The 21,998-nt window shown below is 35.8% G+C and overlaps 1 protein-coding gene across 2 annotated transcripts in view; it reads left to right on the top strand.

Moving 5' to 3' along the window:
- Nucleotides 1-21,998, top strand: part of MED13 (mediator complex subunit 13) — a 111,244-nt gene that overhangs the window by 83,797 nt on the left and 5,449 nt on the right. Inside the window, exons 17-29 of one of the 2 annotated variants that reach the window (XR_005797433.1) lie at nucleotides 1,573-1,734; nucleotides 4,331-4,554; nucleotides 5,975-6,164; nucleotides 7,113-7,575; nucleotides 10,065-10,284; nucleotides 11,367-11,558; nucleotides 11,750-11,973; nucleotides 14,449-14,591; nucleotides 15,047-15,205; nucleotides 15,314-15,499; nucleotides 17,429-17,577; nucleotides 19,924-20,097; nucleotides 21,556-21,630. Coding sequence is in view for 1 of the 2 variants with exons in the window: in XM_040496929.1 (XP_040352863.1) it covers nucleotides 1,573-1,734; nucleotides 4,331-4,554; nucleotides 5,975-6,164; nucleotides 7,113-7,575; nucleotides 10,065-10,284; nucleotides 11,367-11,558; nucleotides 11,750-11,973; nucleotides 14,449-14,591; nucleotides 15,047-15,205; nucleotides 15,314-15,499; nucleotides 17,429-17,577; nucleotides 19,924-20,097 (2,486 nt within the window). In the remaining variant the exon portion in view is untranslated. The remainder of the gene's footprint in view (nucleotides 1-1,572; nucleotides 1,735-4,330; nucleotides 4,555-5,974; nucleotides 6,165-7,112; nucleotides 7,576-10,064; nucleotides 10,285-11,366; nucleotides 11,559-11,749; nucleotides 11,974-14,448; nucleotides 14,592-15,046; nucleotides 15,206-15,313; nucleotides 15,500-17,428; nucleotides 17,578-19,923; nucleotides 20,098-21,555; nucleotides 21,631-21,998) is intronic. The other variant, XM_040496929.1, reaches the window with a different exon arrangement.

The following is a 21,998-nucleotide window of genomic DNA, read 5'->3' as shown; positions in this document are numbered from 1 at the left end:
AGGGTAGCTCTGCATATGTTTTTAAATTTTTTTTTTAAACGTTTATTTATTTTTGAGACAGAGAGAGACAGAGCATGAACGGGGGAGGGTCACAGAGAGAGGGAGACACAGAATCTGAAACAGGCTCCAGGCTCTGAGCTGTCAGCACAGAGCCCGATGCGGGGCTCGAACTCACGGACTGCGAGATCATGACCTGAGCCGAAGTCGGATGCTTAACCGACCAAGCCACCCAGGCACCCCTCTGCATGTTTTTAAAAAGTTCCCATGTGATTATGACAAACCACCTTAGCCAATAGCAACTTTTTCTAGATTTCATTTTATGTGAATACACATTTATATTTTATACTATTTGTGTAAAATATCCTCTATAGATAGTTTTATAACTTGCTTTTGCTTTACCAGTGTGTAAGTCAGTCCATTTCAGATAGCTCTGTTGTTACTTTACTGACTATATATTCTATTGTGTATACAGTAGTTTATTTAAGCATAATAGTTATTAAGCAGTATATTTGAAATTAAATTACTTCTAATTCATATGCTATTTAGATATAGGGAATGAAAGCCAGATACAATAAATTAGGCAATAATAATAATGAACTAAAGTTAAATGACTTACTGTAAAAGTACTCAAGCATGTTTAATGCTACAACTAAACCTACTGGGGGAGCAGATTAAGTATATCAGTAACATTTAGTGATTTTTTTTTTTAAAGCCTTTTGATATTTAAGAGCAACATCTTTCATACCCATTCTGATAGTGGGTCAGAAATGCAGGTCATGATAATGTGATAATCTATAAATCTGTAATCCAGGTTTACAAAATATCTGTGGATATTATAACACTTTTTATAGTGTGAGCAAGTTATCTGTTACTGTATAAGTTCTGTATTTCAAAATTGTTACGGTTTACTTTCCAAATTAAATTTTAGTCAATGTAACTAGTCTTCTCTATCAGATCATTTTACCATAGGGGTAGTAACTAAGGTACACAATTTATAACTCATTTCACCGTGAGGTAGAGTTCTTTCTCCTAAACTACCAAAACTACCAAAATCATCCAAAACAAATGCAAAAAGGAAGAAATTTTTTGATTAATTTATAAATTGGTTAGTGAGCTAATGATTAACTTTTTTGTGGAGATGAGTTACAAGAACTTTCATTACGTCTGTTCATTGGTAAGGATCTAGAAGAACCATTTCTACAGATCATTTGAGATCAAAACTAATACAGTTTTCTGCACAAACAGATGCTTAATCTTGATGAAGAAAGTTGAACTTTTTTCATGTATTTGTTTTTTTAAGATTTTATTTCTTGGGGTGCCTGGGTGGCTCAGTCGACTAAGTGTCTGACTTCAGCTCAGGTCATGATCTCATGACCTGTGGGGTTGAGCCCTGTGTCAGCCCTGTGTCAGGCTCTGTGCTGACAGCTCAGAGCCTGGAACCTACTCAGGATTCAGTGTGTCTCTATTTTTCTGCCCCTCCCCTCCTCTCAAAAATAAACAAACATTAAAAAAAAAAAAGTTCTTTGTGTTGGCAATAGTAATTCTTATTTTTTTCTTTTTTAATGGTTGTAGATGTGAGTATGCAGTGCTCACAGGATATACTTCGAATGCTCCTATCTCTTCAGCCAGTTCTTCAGGATGCTATTCAGAAAAAAAGAACAGTAAGGCCTTGGGGAGTTCAAGGTCCTCTTACTTGGCAACAATTTCATAAAATGGCTGGCCGAGGCTCTTATGGTAAGTAATTTATAGTAATGTGTATTGACTGGTTTTATTTTAGTCCTCCATTTTTGTGCCTAACTTAGAATAAGCACATTCGTCTTTTTAAAATATTTTTGTAGCATTTGCTTGGCTTAATGCCAGTGTGGTCAGTCCTAACCTTTGTTTGAACATTTCCAACATTCAGTTTACTGGGTTCTCCAACCCCTCTTCAGAAAGAACAGCCTCACCTAGATCTATTTATACAGGCTAGACTGACCAGTGAGATTTTATGAAATCTAAGATTTTTGAAAGAAAGAATCATACTGCCAAAATTTTTTAAAATGAACATTGCTTTCGTTGCAAATTATCATTTTACAAAATTGAATGAAAAATCGGGCAAATGGAGGGGATAATAGTAGTGACAAAAGACCCCGAGTTCTTCATTTGCACAAAAGGGGGGAAACGAGAAGAAATTTGCTGGTTGTAGGAGTAGCAAAGGAATACTCAACGTGGTACACAGTTAGAGGCACCTGGCTGGCTCAATAGGTGAAGCATGTGGCTCTTGATCTCGGGGTGTGAGTTCAGGTCCCACATTGGGTATAGAGATTACTTAAAAATCTTTAAAAAACATATACATATATATATGTATATGTATATGGTACACAGTAGATTTATGGTCATCTGTAAAGAAAGAGAACGTTCAAAGTACTTGAATTATTGGGGTGCCTGGGTGCTTCATTTGGTTAAGCGTCCTACTCTTGGTTTTGGGTCAGGTCATGATCTTGCAGTTTCGTGAGTTTGAGCCCCACGTCAGGCTCTACGCTGTCCGCTCGAAGCCTGCTTGGCATTCTCTCCCTCTCTCTCTCTCTCTCTCTCTCTCTCTCTCTCTCTCTTTCTCTGCTCCTCCCCGACTTGCATGGTCTCTGTCTCTCTCCCAAAATAAATAAATAAACTTAAAAAAAAAATACTTGAACTATCTATTGAAGATTGTCTCTGAAAGGTGGGAGTAATTGGAGCTTTTAAAATATATTTGGAAGCACCTGGGTGCCTCAGTTAAGTGTCCCAACTGTTGATTTCGGCTCAGGTCATGATCTCATGGTTGGTGGGATCAAGTGCCACATTGGACTCCGGACTGAGTGTGGAGCCTGCTTGGGATATTCTCTCCCTGTCTCTCTCTGGCTCTCTCTCTGGCTCGCTCTCTCTCGCTCTCTCTGCTCCTCCTTTGTTTACGCACGCTCTCTCTCTCTCTGTCTCTGTCTCAAAATAAAATTTAAAACTGAGGTTAATGTTAGTATCTGCCTCATGGTTTTTGTGTGGATTAAAAGAGTTAATATATGTAAAAGATCTTTGAACAGTATCTAGCACATAGTAAATGTTATAACTGTTCACCATTTTAATTTGCCTTCTCTTAATGAGATTGAGATCTTTTTATGTATATTTGTTTCTGTGGATTTTGTTCATATTCTTTACCCATTTTTCTGTTAGGTTGTTGATCATTTCTTAGGGATTTATAAGTCCCCTTTATATGGTAAGGAAATGAACCTTTTGTCATATGTATTGCACATCTTTTTTCCAATTCATTGTTTAATCATTTGGCTTTTGTATAATGCTTTTTGTGCCAAATTTTAAAATTTATGTAGTTATAATAATTAACTCTTTTTAAAAAATGTTTATTTATTTATTTTGAGAGAGAGAGAGAGGGAGGGAGGGAATGAATCCCAAGCAGGCTTCGTGCTGTCAGCACAGAGCCTGATGTGTGGCTCATCCCATGACAATGAGATTATGACCTGAGCTGAAATCAAGAGTCAGACGTTTAATCAACTGAGCCACCGAGGCTCCCCAGATTAATCAACTTTTAAATGGACAGGTTTTTATGTTATGCTTAGAAGGGCTTTCCCCAGTCCAAATTTATAAAAAATAAAACTCCTCTTCCATGTTTTCTTTTGTACTTCTTTTTTCATTCTAAATTAATTTTTTTACACTTATTTTTTTTAAGTTTATTTGTTTTTGAGAGAGAGTGTGTGAGCTTTAGTTGGGGAGGGGCAGAGAGAAGGAGGGAGGACAGGATCTGAATAGGGCTCTGTACTGACAGCAGAGATCCCGATGTGCGGCTCAAACGTGAACCAGCAGATCTTGACCTGAGCTGAAGTCAGAAGCTCAACCAACTGAGCCACCCAGGTGCTCCAATGGATTTACATTTAAATGAGGTATAAATCATAATGTTTTATAAAGATCATTTAGCAAATGCCTAACTGTGGACGCGTCTCAGTCATTGGCTTTACGTGTTTTTGTCTTTAATTACTTCTAATAATGACTCCAGTAATTTTGACATTTAAATAAAAAAGACAGAGGCACCTGGGTGTCTTACTTGAGCATCCGACTTCAGCTCAGGTCATGATCTCACAGTTTGTGAGTTCAAGTCCTACATTGGGCTCGCTGCTGTCAGCACAGAGCCCACTTCAGATCCTCTGTCCCCATCTCTCTCTTCCCCTCCCCCACCTGCACACATGCTCATGTGCTCTCTCTCTCTCTCTCTCTCTCTCTCTGTCTCAAAAATGAATAAACATTAAAAAAAAAAAAAGACATGTAACTGCTGTAAAATGTTTTCTTAAAATCTGATTTTCTTATTTAGGAACTGATGAATCCCCAGAACCACTGCCAATCCCTACGTTTTTGTTGGGTTATGATTATGATTTTCTGGTGCTTTCTCCATTTGCACTCCCTTATTGGGAGAGACTTATGCTGGAACCCTATGGATCTCAAAGAGATATAGCCTATGTTGTACTATGTCCAGAAAATGAAGCCTTGTTAAATGGAGCCAAAAGCTTTTTTAGAGACCTCACTGCAATATATGAGGTAGGTGTTTAAAAAGAGGTAGCATTTTAAGACTATAATTTGTATGTTTATATATGAAATATACTGGGCAGTTCAGTTGATTGTACAGAATAATAATGATGTGAGACTAGTTGTGTAGTTCTCATACTAGCCAGTTATATTCTTCACGGCATTAGACCGGGACCCTTTGTTGGATATGTGTGCCATGTGTCACAGTAGAAATTGCTGTATTGGGGAAAAACCTTCAAGGGCATATATGTACCTTTTATGATCATCTTTTTTCTGAAACAAAGGGTAGTATTAAATAGCCAGGAAAAAATTACATTTATGAAAATTCTAGTCCTGATTCTCTAGGACCTCAGGTACTGACACTAGGCCTCACTTTCATAAAATAAAGCTGTGCTAGATTTCTCTATGATCATTATTTTTTTTTTAAATTCTTGACTGATCTTCTTAAAGTTATAATTCTCATGTTGTAGCCATCATGAGTGCAGTGATTACAAATTTTAAGTGGTACCGGACATAAAGCCTTACTTAATTATACCTTTCTTTTCCTACAAATGTTGGAAATCCAGTCCTTAAAATTTAATTTGACAATCTGAATTGTTAGTTTGTGTTAGTTTAGTTCCTTATAAATGTTCCATTTAATTGCAAGTCATCTGTCGTGTGTTTGGGAAATAATTATTTCCCAAAGAGTGTTACTTGTTCTGCAAAGTCTCTCCAGACAAAAGTTCCATGATTAAATAGCTCTGGGGAAACATGCTTTATATTACTTTTTTAGAGATTCACTATTCATATTAGATTATTAAACCCTTTGAAAGTCTTAAGAGTAAAGAAATCCTCTCTATATTTTCTTAATTTAGTATTACAAACTTATTTGATATTGGGCTTCTTGTAATAGACATCAGTGGCCCATAGAATTGGAGGGAGAGCTGGCAAATTCATAATGTATATACAGTTTTTATTTTGATTTGACTGGGATATATGTGCATTTTTATGCTCATTTATATCTGTATTCTGCAAGTTTTCATTCTTCAAACTATGGTTCTTGTGCCATTCTTATCTAGGTGTTTTATTTCATTGGAGATAGTTTAATTTGGATTTCTCATGTGAAAGAGAAAAAGATGTACCGTTTCACTCTTGATATTTTTATTCCAAATGTTAATTATAAATTATAAAGCTTACTTTAAATAACTTCAATGCTTGGGGCTCCTAGCTAGCTCAGTTGTTAGAGCATGTGGCTCTTGATCTTGGGCTTGTGAGTTGGAGCCCCATGTTGGGTGTAGAGATTACATAAAAATAAATGAATAAATAATTATTTAAAATATGTAAGAGATATTTTAAAAAATAAGTAAAAATAAATTAAATGCTTTATTTTATAACATGTGCTCAAATACTATAGTAAATTCACTGATTCTGTTTTCTTTATGTATCTCTCTAGTCCTGTCGACTAGGTCAGCATAGACCTATTTCTCGACTGTTGACAGATGGGATCATGAGAGTTGGATCTACTGCATCAAAGAAACTATCAGAAAAGTTGGTAGCAGAATGGTTCTCTCAGGCAGCTGATGGTAACAATGAAGCATTTTCTAAACTCAAGCTTTATGCACAAGTCTGCAGATATGACTTAGGTATTAAATTTGCATTTATTTTATAAGATCAGTGGTAGCAAAGTGTAGCTTTAGTGTATTAGCTGTTTTTGTAAATAAAATTTTATTGGAACCCAGCCATGCTCATTTACATATTGTTTGGCTGCTTTTGTGCTATAACATCAGAGCTGAATAGTTGTGACAGAGACTGTGAGACCCACAAAACCCAAAATATTTACTGTCTGACCCTTTGCAGAGAAAGTTTGCTGATTCCCAAAATAGGGATTCTATCAGGTAAGAAGAAATTGAGGGTATAAACAATTTCCTTTGCTTCTTTTGGATCTGATGAATTTGTGTTTTTATTTAGGCTTATTAACATTAAGATTTATTATTGGTTTAGAGATAAAATGACTTGTTGTTACCTCTACAACACCAAGAAACAGTTCTTTGTTGGAACTAAGAAAATGACATCTATTTAAGACTGCTTTTAACACCCTTGAATTAACATTGAATTAAATATCAATGGACTTACTTTAGACTTAATCCAAGGAAACACAGAACCAAAATATTGACCCTCATTAGACATCCTGATAATATGAATCCCATAATAACATTTTCTATTTTATTTATATCTAGTTAGCTCCCAATTCACTCAATATTAGGAACCCTTTGAATGGTTTGATGAAAATTTGCTCGATATTATTTTCATCTAATTAATTATGCCTAGTAAATATAATTTTGTTATACACTCATAGGAACCATTCCTTTATTTTGTATGAAAATGCTGGCTTTTTCAATTCCATTTAAAATTTATTTCTTCAGTTTCTGGGGGGAAATAAAAAGCTTATATCTGCTACACTGCTAGCAAGTAACTAAGGGAGGGTGATTTAAAAAAGCATCAACTAGATAATTATTCACATAGTAGAATAAAAAAAGAACCAATCACTAAAATAAATAATTAAATATACTGCCTGTTTTTATTATCTTTAGGTCCTTATCTTGCTTCCCAGCCTTTGGACAGCTCTCTACTCTCCCAGCCAAATTTAGTTGCCCCTACAAGTCAATCTTTGATTACTCCACCTCAGATGACAAATACTGGAAATGCTAATACTCCATCTGCCACCCTAGCATCTGCAGCAAGTAGCACTATGACAATGACTTCAGGTGTTGCCATGTCTTCTTCAGTTGCCACAGCTAATTCAACTTTGACCACAACTTCAACTTCATCTTCATCATCCTCCAACTTGAGTAGTGGAGTACCATCAAATAAACTACCCTCATTTCCACCCTTTGGCAGTATGAACAGTAGTGCTACAGGATCCATGTCTACACAAGCGAGTACAGTTCAGAATGGCCAGCTAGGAGGGCAACAGTCATCAGCTCTACAAACAGCTGGGATTTCTGGAGACTCATCTTCATTTCCCACTCAGCCCCATCCTGATGTGTCTGAAAGGTACCTTTTTTAAATATACTATTCTTCACAGAAATGTAAATACATTGTGAATGAACACAGAGTTTTTTGGTCTTATCTTTGAAATTTTAGTTTTTATTACGTTGATTATTTTACTTATAAAAGTATGATGCAGGGGTGCCTGGGTGGCTCAGTCAGTTGAGTGTCCAACTTTAGCTTGGGTCATGATCTCACTGTTTGTAGGTTTGAGCCCCATGTCAGGTTTTGTGCCGTCAGCATGGAGCCTGCTTCAGATTTTCTGTCTTCTCTCTTTCTACCCCTCCCCTGCTTGCATGCATGCTGTCTCTCTCTCTGAAATAAACATTAAAAAAAATTATAATGCAGACTTCATAAAGCCTTTATCATAGCATCCTAAAATCTCAGTGTGGGAATTAAGACCTTGAAAACCATTTAGTTCAACTGTCCTGTGATGTTTTGAACCTCTTCTGTGACGTAATTGTCAAGTAGATTTGCCTTTGCAAATCACTCCCAATGATATAGTAGTTACTATTGAACTAGTCTGTTCAGAACTTATTAAGAGTCATAACCAAGATTTGAATCTTAGCTCTGCCATTTTCTGGCTGTCTTACTTTAGGAAAGTTGTCTAATATTTCTGAGCATGTTTCGTTAATGTAGAATGGGAGCAGTACTCCCATTAATGTATGGGAGTACATTAATGTACATTAATGTACATTTAATGTACATTAAAGCACTTAATGTACATTACTCCCATTAATGTATGGGAGTACATTAATGTACATTTAATGTACATTAAAGCACTTAATGTATATTAAGTGCTTTATACAATGCTTTCCAAACATATGAGTTATTTATAGTGACAACAATGATGATGGCAGCTCTCTATTCCTTTTATGAAGAAGGTTTTGAATGAGCTTCCTTTTGATTTATAGATTAGGTTAGCCGGAGCTTGGTAATAATCTTTCAGCTACCTAGATGCATTTGGCTCAAAGTTAAAAAAACTCACTTATGTAAGTAAAAACAAACCATTAATTACCTAGATGGATCCATTCATCTTGAATATCTAAATAGATTTGGGGTTTTTAAAAAATTGTATCACCATCAAAGAACGAAGCTCATTCACCATTAAAATTATGAAGTGTGAAGTGGATTAGTATAGTCTAAAAATGTAATAGAACATTGACTAAGTTTGAAAACCTGGTTCCTTTCTGGTCTAGTTGTGCTTTGTGATTTTCAGCAGCCCATTTAACTTCCCTTTGTCTCCGATTTCTCACTAAAGCACTAAGTGCTCTGGCATTTCTGATATTCTGTGGTTTTAGGAATACTTTTCCCTTTTTTAATTCAAGACCTCTTAATGCAAGGGTCTTTGTATATCATGAAATTGTGTGCACAATGTTTTACTACTCTCTTTGGAAAGAAAGAGATGTCCCTTAATTTTTAGACAGGCTCTCTGACACCACCAGAAAAAAGGGAGAGGATAAAGTATTTAGGGATCAAGAGGATTCCTTAGTAAGACCAAATATTTTTGTCACTGAAGTGTTCTGAGGTATACCTTGATGTTTAAATATATATATATTGGCTAAAACACTTTCACCTTCTGGATCTACTTTTTTTTTTTTTTTTTTTTTTTTTTAATTTTTTTTTTTCAACGTTTATTTATTTTTGGGACAGAGAGAGACAGAGCATGAACGGGGAAGGGGCAGAGAGAGAGGGAGACGCAGAATCGGAAACAGGCTCCAGGCTCTGAGCCATCAGCCCAGAGCCCGACGCGGGGCTCGAACTCACGGACCGCGAGATCGTGACCTGGCTGAAGTCGGACGCTCAACCGACTGCGCCACCCAGGCGCCCCTGGATCTACTTTTTAAATCCTCTATTTCCTGTAGTTATTAACTATATGTACCAGGCCTCTTTAGAAACTAGTGTGTTAAACTGAACCAACTTGATGGGAGTAATTATCTATAGGACTAATTTTCCAAAGAAGAACATTGTTTAGAGTAGCGAAATTATAAGTCTACTTAAGTGTGTTGTAAAGCTGTTCAAGAGGTAACTTGGCAAGTTTTGTGAGTGAAAATGTAGTGCTCAAGTGCTTTAAAAGGTTATAACAAAGACAAATGAATTTTTAACAGTTTTGTGAAAATGTTTTATTTGGGGGAAGTTGAGTTCTAGATGACGGGGCATTTCCAGAATGTAAAAACTTTAGGTATATACATGTCTGCTAGGAGATTCAAGGAAGGAAGGAGGTAGTTAACACTGATGACTTGAAGTCTTCTGTGATTTTCCCAGTGCATACTCAGGTGGCAGCTGTGGGGTGGTGAGCCTTTTTTAGAACACACAGAAGAGAATGGGAATATCACACAACATGTATTCTCTGTAATCCTGTGTTACGTTTCCTAATAAACTACTCTTTTCTCCTTGGGGCGGGGAGAGGGGAAAGAACCTGCTTTTGATACTACCTCAAAAAAGGTACAGTACAACTTTTTTTCCTAACTATATATTTCTACCTTAAATTTTAGCACGATGGATCGGGATAAAGTGGGCATCCCCACAGATGGTGATTCACATGCAATCACTTATCCACCTGCAATCGTCGTTTATATAATTGATCCTTTTACCTATGAAAATAAAGACGAGAGCACTAATTCTTCTAATGTATGGACTTTGGGGCTACTTCGATGCTTCCTGGAAATGGTCCAGACTCTTCCTCCTCATATTAAGAGTACTGTTTCTGTACAGGTAAGAATGGTAAATGTTGCAAATTAAATTTATATAAAACAATTTGATGTAGATAGAAGTTTCAAAAATACTATTCTGTATCCAAATTAATTTTTTTAAAAACCAGGTTCTATTGGGGCGCCTGGGTGGCGCAGTCGGTTAAGCGTCCGACTTCAGCCAGGTCACGATCTCGCGGTCCGTGAGTTCGAGCCCCGCGTCGGGCTCTGGGCTGATGGCTCAGAGCCTGGAGCCTGTTTCCGATTCTGTGTCTCCCTCTCTCTCTGCCCCTCCCCTGTTCATGCTCTGTCTCTCTCTGTCCCAAAAAATAAATAAACATTGAAAAAAAAATTAAAAAAAAAAAACAAAAAAAACAGGTTCTATTATATTTTACTTTAAGTGATATTATGATAGAAATCTTCAGGAGTTTATGAAGATAAATTTTACAGTCATATCACATTAATAGAGGATAAAAAGATTGCATTTAAGTACATTAAATATTTCTCTTGTGTTGCTTTTATAAAGTAATATTTAAATTCATATGCTTAAATAGAAGACTAGAGCATGGGCCTATATATATATATATTTTTTTTTTTTACGTTTATTTTGTTGAGAGAGAGGGAGACACAGAATCTGAAGCAGGCTCCAGGCTCAGAGCTGTCAGCACAGACCCAACGTGGGGCTCAAACTCATGAACCACGAGATCATGACCTGAGCCAAAGTCGGACACCTAACCGACTGAGCCACCCAGACACCCCTAGAGTATGGGCCTATATAAACTAGAATTCTAAATAAGACAGATTTCAAGTAAAAGTAGTAAATAATGATATTAACTTTTTTACAGATATTTTGAATTATTTCTTTATAGACTATAACAGAACTAATCAATGGCAGTATTAATATAACTGCTGTGTAGAAATTTTAAAGTTTTTATATAACCTGTTAGTAAAATTATTAAAAACCTATGTAATAAAATATAATTCTTATAGTTCTAATTAGGTTTTATTTAAATTTTCTGGTAAAAGTTTTTAGAGATTTAGACCCACAGTTCTTTTTATTTTTATTTTTACAAGTTTAACTTTGTAATATTTGCTTATAATTCTTAGATTGTTCCTTGTCAGTACCTGTTGCAACCTGTGAAGCACGAAGATAGACAAATATATACCCAGCATTTAAAATCCCTGGCTTTTTCGGCCTTTACCCAGTGTCGGAGACCACTTCCAACATCAACCAACGTGAAAACATTGACTGGCTTTGGTCCAGGTTTAGCCATGGAAACTGCTCTTAAAAGTCCTGATGTAAGTATGTTTTCTGTGACCAAAATTATTGAATGATTATATATTTTATGATTTTATACAAAACTAAGTACAATCCTCTGTTTATTTCTCATTTTCCAATTATCTTATAATTGAATAGAGATAACACATTTTCAGTAAAAGATTTTTAGGATTGCATAGTACCAATAGTACCTTAATTTTTTATTTTACAGAGACCAGAGTGTATTCGACTTTATACACCACCTTTTATTCTGGCTCCAGTGAAGGATAAACAGACAGAGCTAGGAGAAACATTTGGAGAAGCTGGACAGAAATACAATGTTCTTTTCGTGGGCTACTGTTTATCACATGATCAAAGATGGATTCTTGCATCTTGCACAGATCTATATGGAGAACTTTTAGAAACTTGTATCATTAACATCGATGTCCCGAATAGGTACTTCTGTTTCCTTAAGTGTATCATTAGATCATCCATTTAAAAATACTCTCACACACACGCTATGTTTCATTATTAATGAATAGAAAAATAGAAAATTGGAAGGTTATATCATTAAGTTTTGGAATTGTGGGTGATACTCACTTTTTTTTTTGGTAGGTAATATATTGTATAATTTAGGAGTATTAGAAATAATTTTGAGAGGTGTCAGACTTCGGCTCAGGTCATGATCTCCTGGTTCGTGGTTTGAGATCGAGCCCCGCATCGGGCTCTGTGCTAACAGCTCAGAGTCAGGAGCCTGCTTTGGATTCTGTGTCTCCCTCTCTCTCTGCCCCTCCCCCGCTCATGTTCTGTCTCTGTCTGAAAAAATAAATAAGCATTAAAAAAAATGGAAAGAAAATAATTTTGATTTTTGTTACATAGAAGAGAGTAAAGTACCTAAATTCTACGTAATAAGGCTTGACACAATGATTTTAGCCTAAAAAACTTTGAAGCATGGAATGAGAGAGCCTCTGCAATTAAAAAAAAAAAAAAATCTAGTAAAGCATCCTAGGACATTTCTCTCATGTGCCATCTAAAATATAGTCCCTAATTAACTGCATTAACTTCATTTACTAAAATTGTTGACTGAAAATTTTGCCTTTTAAATTAAATATTGGAGTGTCTTCTGAAAATGGTGGCCTTATTTTTTAGAATTCTTCTTGGTAGTAATTAGGTATCATGGCTAGTTATTTCTGAAGGTTGTAAGTAATAGATCACAACAGGTAAGCCTCATATTAAGTTATAACTTAATAGACATTTCTAGTAATATATTTCAAGGCTAGTGAACATGGACTAAGAGAACCTGAAAGGCAAGTCCATGAAGTAATTTTCAAAAAATTTTGAGGTTTGGTTCTATCCTTTATTATTTTTTTTATTATATAAAGGTTCAGTTTCTTTAAGTTCAGAAATTGGTTATATATAGAAATATTTGATGACTATTAGATTATAGTGATGCTGAAGAAATGAAATATAGAAACATTAATTTTATATTATTATAATGTTTTATTGGCTATTTTTAATAAACCTTAGAGAAGTACTTCATACCTTATTTCCTTGACACAGTTTTTATTATTTATTTATTTTAAGTTTATTTACTTATTTTTGAGAAAGGGAGTGAGCGATGGGGCACAAATCGGGGAGGGGCAGAGAGAGGGAGAGAGATTCCCAAGCAGACTGCATTCTGTCAATGCAGAGCCCAGTGCAGGGCTCATACCCACGAACTATGAGATCATGACCTGAGCTAAAATCCAGAGTCAAACACTTAACCAACTGAGCCACCCAGGCGCCCCATAAGTTTGATTTTTTTTTTAAATGCTAAGTTAGTGAGCTTTGGAAATAGTATGCTTATCTGTGAAGGTTGAGAAAGAGTAGAGAAAGAATAATATCACCTTTCCAGTACAAAGATAGTATTGCCATTTCACTGAAGTAGAAAGGTCCAACTCTAGAGTTTTAGAGATCTGGGTTCAAATCCCGACACTGCCACTTACTGGCTATGTGATCTTGAGAAAACTACTTTAGCCAGCTAAGCTTCAGCTTCTCTGTAAAATTGGGAGAATAATTTTATCTGCCTCATAGGGTTGTTAGGCTGAAATGAGGTATAACATGTAAATTGCGCATAATGCTTGTTATGTGTTAAGTACTTAGTCAGTCATTGCTTAGCCAGAGAGTGCTTATGTTATGTACTTGCCTAATAAAGGACTTATATGCAGAAAACCCAACAGTGTTGTTTGGTCTGAGAAACATAGTGTTTTGTTTGATATTCTTCAACTTAAAGTATGAAGCAAGGGTTAGCAAACCACAGCCTTTGGGCCAAATCTGATCACAACTGTGTGGTTAGGTATTCTGAAGGACTGCGTTCATGCTGCAGCAGCAGTTATTGTTGCAACAGAATCTTGATGGCCTGGCCTGCAAAGCTTAGTATATTGGCCCTTTAGAGAAAAAGTTTGACAATCTCTGGTGTAGAGCAGTGTTTCTGGTGAATTTTGATGATTCATGAACTATTTTTCATTTTAAAAGTTAAATATTTTAATGTGTTGGGCATCTGGGTGGCTCAGTCGGTTGAGTGACCAACTTCGGCTCAGGTCATGATCTCACGGTTTGTGAGTTCGAGCCCCGCATCAGGCTCTGTGCTGACAGCTCAGGGCCTGGAGTCTGCTTCAGATTCTGTGTCTCCCTCTCGCTCTGCCCCTCTCCCGCTCATGTTCTGTCTCTGTCTCGGAAATAAACATTTAAAAAAAAATTAAAATATTGTAATGTGTATTATAAAAACACAAACTAGCATAACCTATGATTTTATGTATATTCTTGCTTAGGACTATGTAGAAAGTGTCAAGCATTAAAATTAAGGGACCAGTTTTTCACAAATTTGAGCTCTTTTAAAATGTCATATGAATTTTAGAAATATTTAATTGTCTCTTGTATTCTGTACAATAGGGCTCGTCGGAAAAAAGGATCTGCTAGAAGGTTTGGTTTACAGAAACTTTGGGAGTGGTGCTTAGGACTTGTACAGATGAGCTCATTACCATGGAGAGTTGTAATTGGACGCTTAGGAAGGATTGGTCATGGAGAATTGAAAGGTAAAATTGTGCTTTTGATTGTTAATTCATACACTGTTCAGACTACATCTATGTAAATGTACTGAATAAAATGCAGAGGTTATAAAACTAGTTTTGTTTTCAAAGAGGAATCACAAATATCTAGTTCACAAATGGCCTAATTCCAATTTTGAAAGGACATTTTACTTTGTTTTGACTTAATGGCAGTGTTATTACTACTGTCCTTTTTTTTTGTCTTCCATTTTTTCCTCTTTTTGCCCATTATTGCAGCTCATCCCCTATTTAACAGATCAGTTGATGTTGACCTATATTAAAATGTATGATGTTGAGTAACGTCAGCAAGATTTTTGGTTTGATGATGATTCCTATTTGAGGAATGCAGTAACTTAAAAACCATTATGTTTTAACTTTGGTTCTACAGGGTGTTAACAATGCTGTTACTTTGGATGTTATATTTTTACTGTTGATACCCACAGATTGGAGCAGTTTGCTGAGTCGTCGAAACTTGCAGTCTCTAAGTAAAAGGCTCAAGGACATGTGTAGAATGTGTGGTATATCTGCTGCAGACTCTCCCAGCATTCTCAGTGCTTGCTTGGTAGCAATGGAACCCCAAGGCTCTTTTGTTATTATGCCAGGTTAGCTATCCTTAGCTTATATCCGATTTAATTCTTCATGCACTTGCACTTCTAAGTATCATAAAATTGATTCTTCTATTATTGAAAGAAAAAAAATTCTCTTTTCAGATTCTGTGTCAACTGGTTCTGTATTTGGAAGAAGTACTACTCTAAACATGCAGACATCTCAGCTAAATACCCCACAGGACACATCATGTACTCATATACTTGTGTTCCCTACTTCTGCTTCTGTGCAAGTAGCTTCAGCTACTTATACCACTGAAAATTTGGACTTAGCTTTTAATCCCAACAATGGTAGGTGAATTGTTCTTTAAAGGTTTGCAAATATAAAGTAAGTCTTGATGATTGTGGCTAATTCATCTGAAGAGTTCCTCCCCAAACCTATCTGCATCCTATAAATGTTTATGAAACCTGTGAATGTTACTTTATATGACCATAAAAGACTTTACATGTGTGATTAAGTTAAAGATCTTGAGATGAAGAGGTTATCCTGGGTAATGCAGGTGGGCCCTAAATGCAATCACATGTATCTTTACAAGAAGGAGGCAGAGGGACGTTTGCTTACACACAAAAAAGAAGAAGGCCATGTGATGGAAACAGAGGGAAGCAAAGTCAGAAATGATGCTATGCTGCTGACCTTGAAGATGAAAGAAGGGGCTATGAGCCAAGGAATGCAAGGAATATAGTTCTACATGCTGGAAAAGACAAGAAAAGCTTTCCCCTAGAGCCTCCAGAAAGAGAATAGACCTCCTGGTACCTTGATTTTGGCCTAATAACCAGTACTTTGATTTCAGCCCAGTAAAACTGATTTTGAATTTCTGGCCCCCAGAACTGTAGAGAATTAAGATATGTTTTTTTAAGTCATTAAGTGTGTGGTGGGGCACCTGGGTAGCTCAGTCAGTTGGGCATCTGACTTCAGCTCAGTCATGATCATGAGGTTCATGAGTTCAAGCCTCACATTGGGTTTGCAGCTATCAGCGCGCAGAGCCCACTTCAAATCCTCTGTCCCCCCCTCTCTGCCCCTCCCCCACTTGCACTCTCTCAAAAATAAATAAAACATTAAAAAAAGTTTGTGGTAATTGGTTAAAGTAGCAATAAGAAACTAATACAACCATTCTTCTACTTTATTGATACTGGAACTAGTGCTATGAATTGTCTCAAAAATATTTACTTATTTTAAAAGGCAACATTGATTATAAAATGTTTGTATAGGTTTTTGCCTGTGCTGTTTACCTGTACATAGACAATAGACTTTGTGGCACATTTTATATTCCTTTATAAATTGATTTGCCAAAATAATACAGTAATTTATTTAAACTGCCATAGTAGGGATATAGCTTTTGTAGATGAACTTAATAGATTACATTTTAGTAGAAGAGAAAATAAATGATATTCCATTGTTTCCCTGAATTACCTTAGAACACGGCACATCTCTAAAGTCACAAGTAGGGAGTATTTAATAGTCTCTTCTTTTAATGTGTTTTACAGTAACTTGAGTATTTTATTTAATAAAGAACTAGAGTATTAATTGTGCATAGTCCCATTTTAAATATATTTTCATTCCAAGCATGCTGTTTTGTATTATTTTACTGTTGCTGTTGTAACAAATTAAGACATGCTTAGTATCTTTAAACAACACACATTTATTTTCTTATAGTTCTGGAGGTCAAAAGTCTGAAATCAGTCTTAAGTGGGCTAAAGTCAGGGTGTCTGCAAGGTTGATTCTGTCTGGAGGCTCTGAGAGAATCTGTTTCTTTGCCGACATCTAGAGACCACCTGCACCTCTTGTCTTCCATCTTCAGCAGCAGCAGCAGCATAGCATCATCATACGTCCTTCACTGACTCTAACCCTACTGCCTCCCTCTTACTAGGACCCTTGTGATTACATTGGACCCACCTGGATAATCCAGAATAATCTCCCCATCTCAAGATCCTTAGCTTGATCACATCTGCAAAGTTCTTTATGGTAACATATTCACACATTCCTGGGATTAGGATGTGGACATCTTTGGGGGAGGGCATTATTAAGACTACCACATGCTTGTGTATAATGTATAGTTGTTTATATGGCTTCTAGAACAATACCTATCACATAGTAGGCATTAAATAGATGTTAATTAACCCATTTTGATTAAAATTCATTAATTTATTTTAACCCTCTTCTGCAAGTGACCACAGGATGTGAAAAATGGAATTTTTTTTTTTTTTCTTTCTCCTATATAGATGGAGCGGATGGAATGGGTATCTTTGATTTGTTAGACACAGGAGATGATCTTGACCCTGATATCATTAATATTCTTCCTGCATCTCCAACGGGGTCTCCCGTACATTCTCCAGGATCTCATTACCCCCATGGAGGTGATGCTGGCAAGGTAACCCTGTTAAAAAACTTAATCTAAATGTCATTCATTAACTTAGTAACGAATTGATAAATAGAACACTATTTTTTCCTTGGAAATTAACAAGAAGTGAGAATTATAGTATCTGCATGCACTTTTGTCTTACAGATGTTAATACCTGAATCGCATATTTTTTCTTCAAATTCTTATTTAAATTCTAGTTAACATACAGTGCAGTATTGGTTTCAGGAGTAGAATTCAGTGGTTCATCACTTACATGCAACACATAGTGCTCCTCATATCAAGTGTACCCATCACCCATCCAGCCCATCCCCCCCATCCACCTCCCTCCATCAGCCGTCAGTTTGTTCTCTATTGTTAAGAGTCTATTTAAAAAAAAAGTGTCTATTATGGTTTGTTTCCCTTTCTCTCTTTCTCCCCCCTCCCATATTTTCATCTTTTTTTTTTTTTTTTAATGTTTATTTTTGAGAGAGAGAGAGACAGAGTGCAAGCAGGGAAGGGGCTGAAGAGAGAGGGAAATACAGAATCCGAAGCAGGCTCCAGGCTCTGAGCTGTCAGCACAGAGCCCGATACAGGGCTTGAACCCATGAACTGTGAGATCATGACCTGAGCTGAAGTTGGATGTTTAACCCACTGAGCCACCCAGGCGCCCCGTCATCTGTTTTGTTTCTTAAATTCCACATATGAGTGAAATCCTATGGTATTTCTCTTTCTCTGACTGACTTATTTTGCTTAGCATGATACAGTCTAGCTCCATCCACATCGTTGGAAATGGCAAGATTTCATTCTTTTTGATGACTAATATTCCATTTTGTATATGTACCATATCTTCTTTATTCATTCATCAGTCGATGGATATTTGGGCTCTTGCCATAGCTTGGCTATTGTTGATAATGTTGAATTATATATTATAAAGAGTCTCTAAGGCTCTGCTGTCCCTGACTTCATGTTTTCTTGGCTTTAGTCCTTCGTCCACTCACCATAGCTTCTAATCAGGTATGGCTAGACCAGATTATTTGAGGATTATAGTATATGCTCTAATCTGCCATTTGTATCAGGGCTGTGAGGAGGAACATAATAGAAATATTAATTTTCTCATAAGAATAGGAAAAACACTATCTTCTTCCCTCCATCCTAATTTTTAGTGTTTAGTGTTGAGAAGCAGCTGTCTTGTTCTTCTATTTGAACTCAAAACTGATTGGGCTTCATTTGAGTAACATCTTTATTTGAGTGAAATTAAATATAGTTTTTATTTGATTATAATAGTATGCATATGTTTAGAACCTGCCTATTTGTTTATTCTTTAGAGCCTGACTTTAAAATAAGGAAGGATCTTTGCCCCATCTTACCTTGTATCCGTTCCTTTTGTTTTTAACTGGAAAAAGAAGTAAGATCATTGAGGCACCTGACTGGCTCAGTTGGTAGAGCATGCAACTTTTGATCTTGGGGTTGTAAGTTTCAGCCCCAAGGAGGGTGCAGAGATTAATTAAAAATAAAAAAAAAATACTAAAAAAACAGTGAGAGTATTAAAATGTGTGTGTGTGTGTGTGTGTGTGTGTGTGTGTGTGTGTGTGTGTGTGTATGGAAAAGCACCAGTAATCTCATCACTTTAAGAAAACCATATGTACTTGTAGCAAATTCCCTTTCACATGTATTTATGTTACAGCTTCCAATATGTATAAATAAGTATAATAACTTTTTTAACCTTGTTTTCCCATAATTTGTTATGTCATTCCCAAAATGTTGGACATTTAAGTTTTTTTTTCTTTTTTTTAATGAAAAATTTTTAAGTTTATTTTGAGAGAGAGCAAGTGTGTGCATGCGAGAGAGCAGGGGAGGGACAGAGTGAGAGGGAGAGAGAATCTCAGGCAGGCTCTGCACTGTTAGCACAGAGCCCAACATGGGGCTCGATCCTGTGAACCATGAGATCATAACCTGAGCTGAAATCACGAGTCAGATACTTAACTGATTGAACCACCCATGCATCCCCCCCCCTTTTTTTTGGTCTGTTATAGGTAATGTTGCAGTGAACCTTTGTCTGCATATCACTTTTTCTTCTTTTTATCTATTTCCTTAATGTAAATATCTAGAAATACATCGACTAATCTAAAGGATACAAGCATAAGCAGTTGGCATATTAATTTCCTTTTAAAACTCTTGAAATAAAGCTCATTCTTTTAGTACTGTTACTAATTATGATCTTCTTACTAAGTACATAGCAATTGATTTTTTTCAGTATCTTTCAGTATTTTTCTAAATTGACATCGTAAGATAATGAGACTGATTGCCATTGTGTATATCTAGTGCCCATGTATATATCAAATGAACTAACACACTTTTAATTTTTCTCTCTTAAAGGGTCAGGGTACTGATCGGCTACTTTCAACAGAATCTCATGATGAAGTAACTAATATTCTTCAGCAACCATTGGCCCTTGGTTACTTTGTGTCAACTGCCAAAGCGGGTCCCTTACCTGACTGGTTCTGGTCAGCATGTCCTCAAGCACAATATCAGTGTCCCCTTTTTCTTAAGGTATTTCCATTTTTATGCCAGTTCCTAAATAATACTAATTGACGGCTTAAGTCTTAAGAAACACAGAAGTGTCTAAGGTCAAATGCATTGCAATATATGACAAGAGCACAAAGAAGTTATCTAATTATGAAACAGCTCCACGTTTTAAATTGATACTAAGTTTGAACTTTTAATTAATCTTAAGTCATATTTCTGGGACCCTTGCTCTTATTATTTTCAGCTGCACATATGGAAGTTTAGAGCTGGGTGAAAACGTCTATTACTTTTAATCTAATAACTTTTCATTTTCTAGGTGAGCATATTAAAGTTCAGAAAAACTCATTTGTCTAAAGTCATAAATTGGTTAGTAGACTATGATTACAGTCTGGATCCTTTCATGATTATATGGTTATTCTTTGAATTACATCATACTGTACTTCTGTTATGCCTCAGTATTTGGGGGATTAAAGGATTCATAATTTTGTAAGAATATTTGATACTTAGATCCACTTACTACCTCCTTAAAAAATTTTTTTCTAGCTTTGTGTAAATTGCTGTGTTAAAACTATTAAGTCATTTTCAAGTACTAAGACTCCCATAGTGACTTATTTTATCAAAACAAGTTCATTAGCAAGTGCTGTAACAAGGTTGAGATACATCATATAATGGTAAAATGAGATTTGAAAGCCCTATGCAGAGTTTGTTGCTGCTGCTTACTACTTTTCCAAAATAGGAAATTCAGATCTGATTCACTTATTCTTATATATGCCCACCAGAAGTTGACAATTTTATTCCAGAGGTCATACTAACTAACCTAACTTCTTGCCAATTGATTTTTAATTGTAGGGTAAAAGTTGGATACTATGCTTTTAGTGGGTACTTGAACCAATAGGCTTGCTATCTTTTAAGCCTGTTGCTATTAAATCTTGATACTCTTGGCCAACATACCATTGAGTCAGTGACATTTGAGATTAAGCAATGAACTTCTGTAGCACATAAAGAATACAACAGCTGTTGATCTGAATTGACTATTAATGAGGTGATATATTTAGGAAGGTCAGCCAAGGTAATAAAGTTTTATCATATGAATTTTCCTCTCTTTCCAATATATGTACAGTGGTCTATATAGATCTCATTACAAGAACATATTCCCAAGTGTGTTTCTGCAAAATAGTAGTCCTTGGTGTTTCTATAAAACAAAGGGTTTTTTGGTCCTTTGGGAAATGTTACACATGCTTTCTGCCCCCTTTTGTTGTTATAATACATATGTGCACATTAAAGTCTCTGAAAAATAGCAGCAAATAACATTGTATACCTACTATTTCCCAAATTTACTTTAATACACAAGAAAGCAATTGTGTAACACCAGTTAATAATTCATGACCTTAGTGTTTCACGGAACATTTTTTTAGGAAACACCACTTTACAAAAAGTCCAAGGGACTATCCAGATTCTTTTCTACTCAATATTTATTTGCAGAGAGGATAGTGTAAAGTGGGCATTCACCCTCAGATACAGTGTAACAAGATTAGGACTTCTGGTCTGAATTACCAGGTAAGGCATAATTTACCATAATTTTGTTCACCTTTTATTTTCATACATTCCATTTTATTTCCTGTACCATAGGCAATAAAACCACCCGATGTGTTTCTCTTTGCTTAGAAAAATAATAGATTATTCCCTAGATGATTTAAAAAATCTTTTTATCTTAGAAATTAAATGGTAATTTTGCTACTGACTATATTCATTTAATCTGTAGTGATCTGTCATGTGAGACTTGTTTATAACTTACAAATGAAGAGTTATGGGCAGTTAAAGACATTTCTTTGGTTATATTCTTGAATATATATTAGAAGAGTTTATACATCTATTGCAGTTGTAGAGATCACCTAAATATAAAATAGTACCTTTTACTTTATACA

This window comes from Herpailurus yagouaroundi, unplaced genomic scaffold, assembly GCF_014898765.1.
Source record: "Herpailurus yagouaroundi ecotype Mexico unplaced genomic scaffold, PumYag 189, whole genome shotgun sequence".
Lineage (NCBI taxonomy): Eukaryota > Metazoa > Chordata > Mammalia > Carnivora > Felidae > Herpailurus > Herpailurus yagouaroundi.
This window is presented reverse-complemented; position numbering and strand designations above follow the sequence as displayed.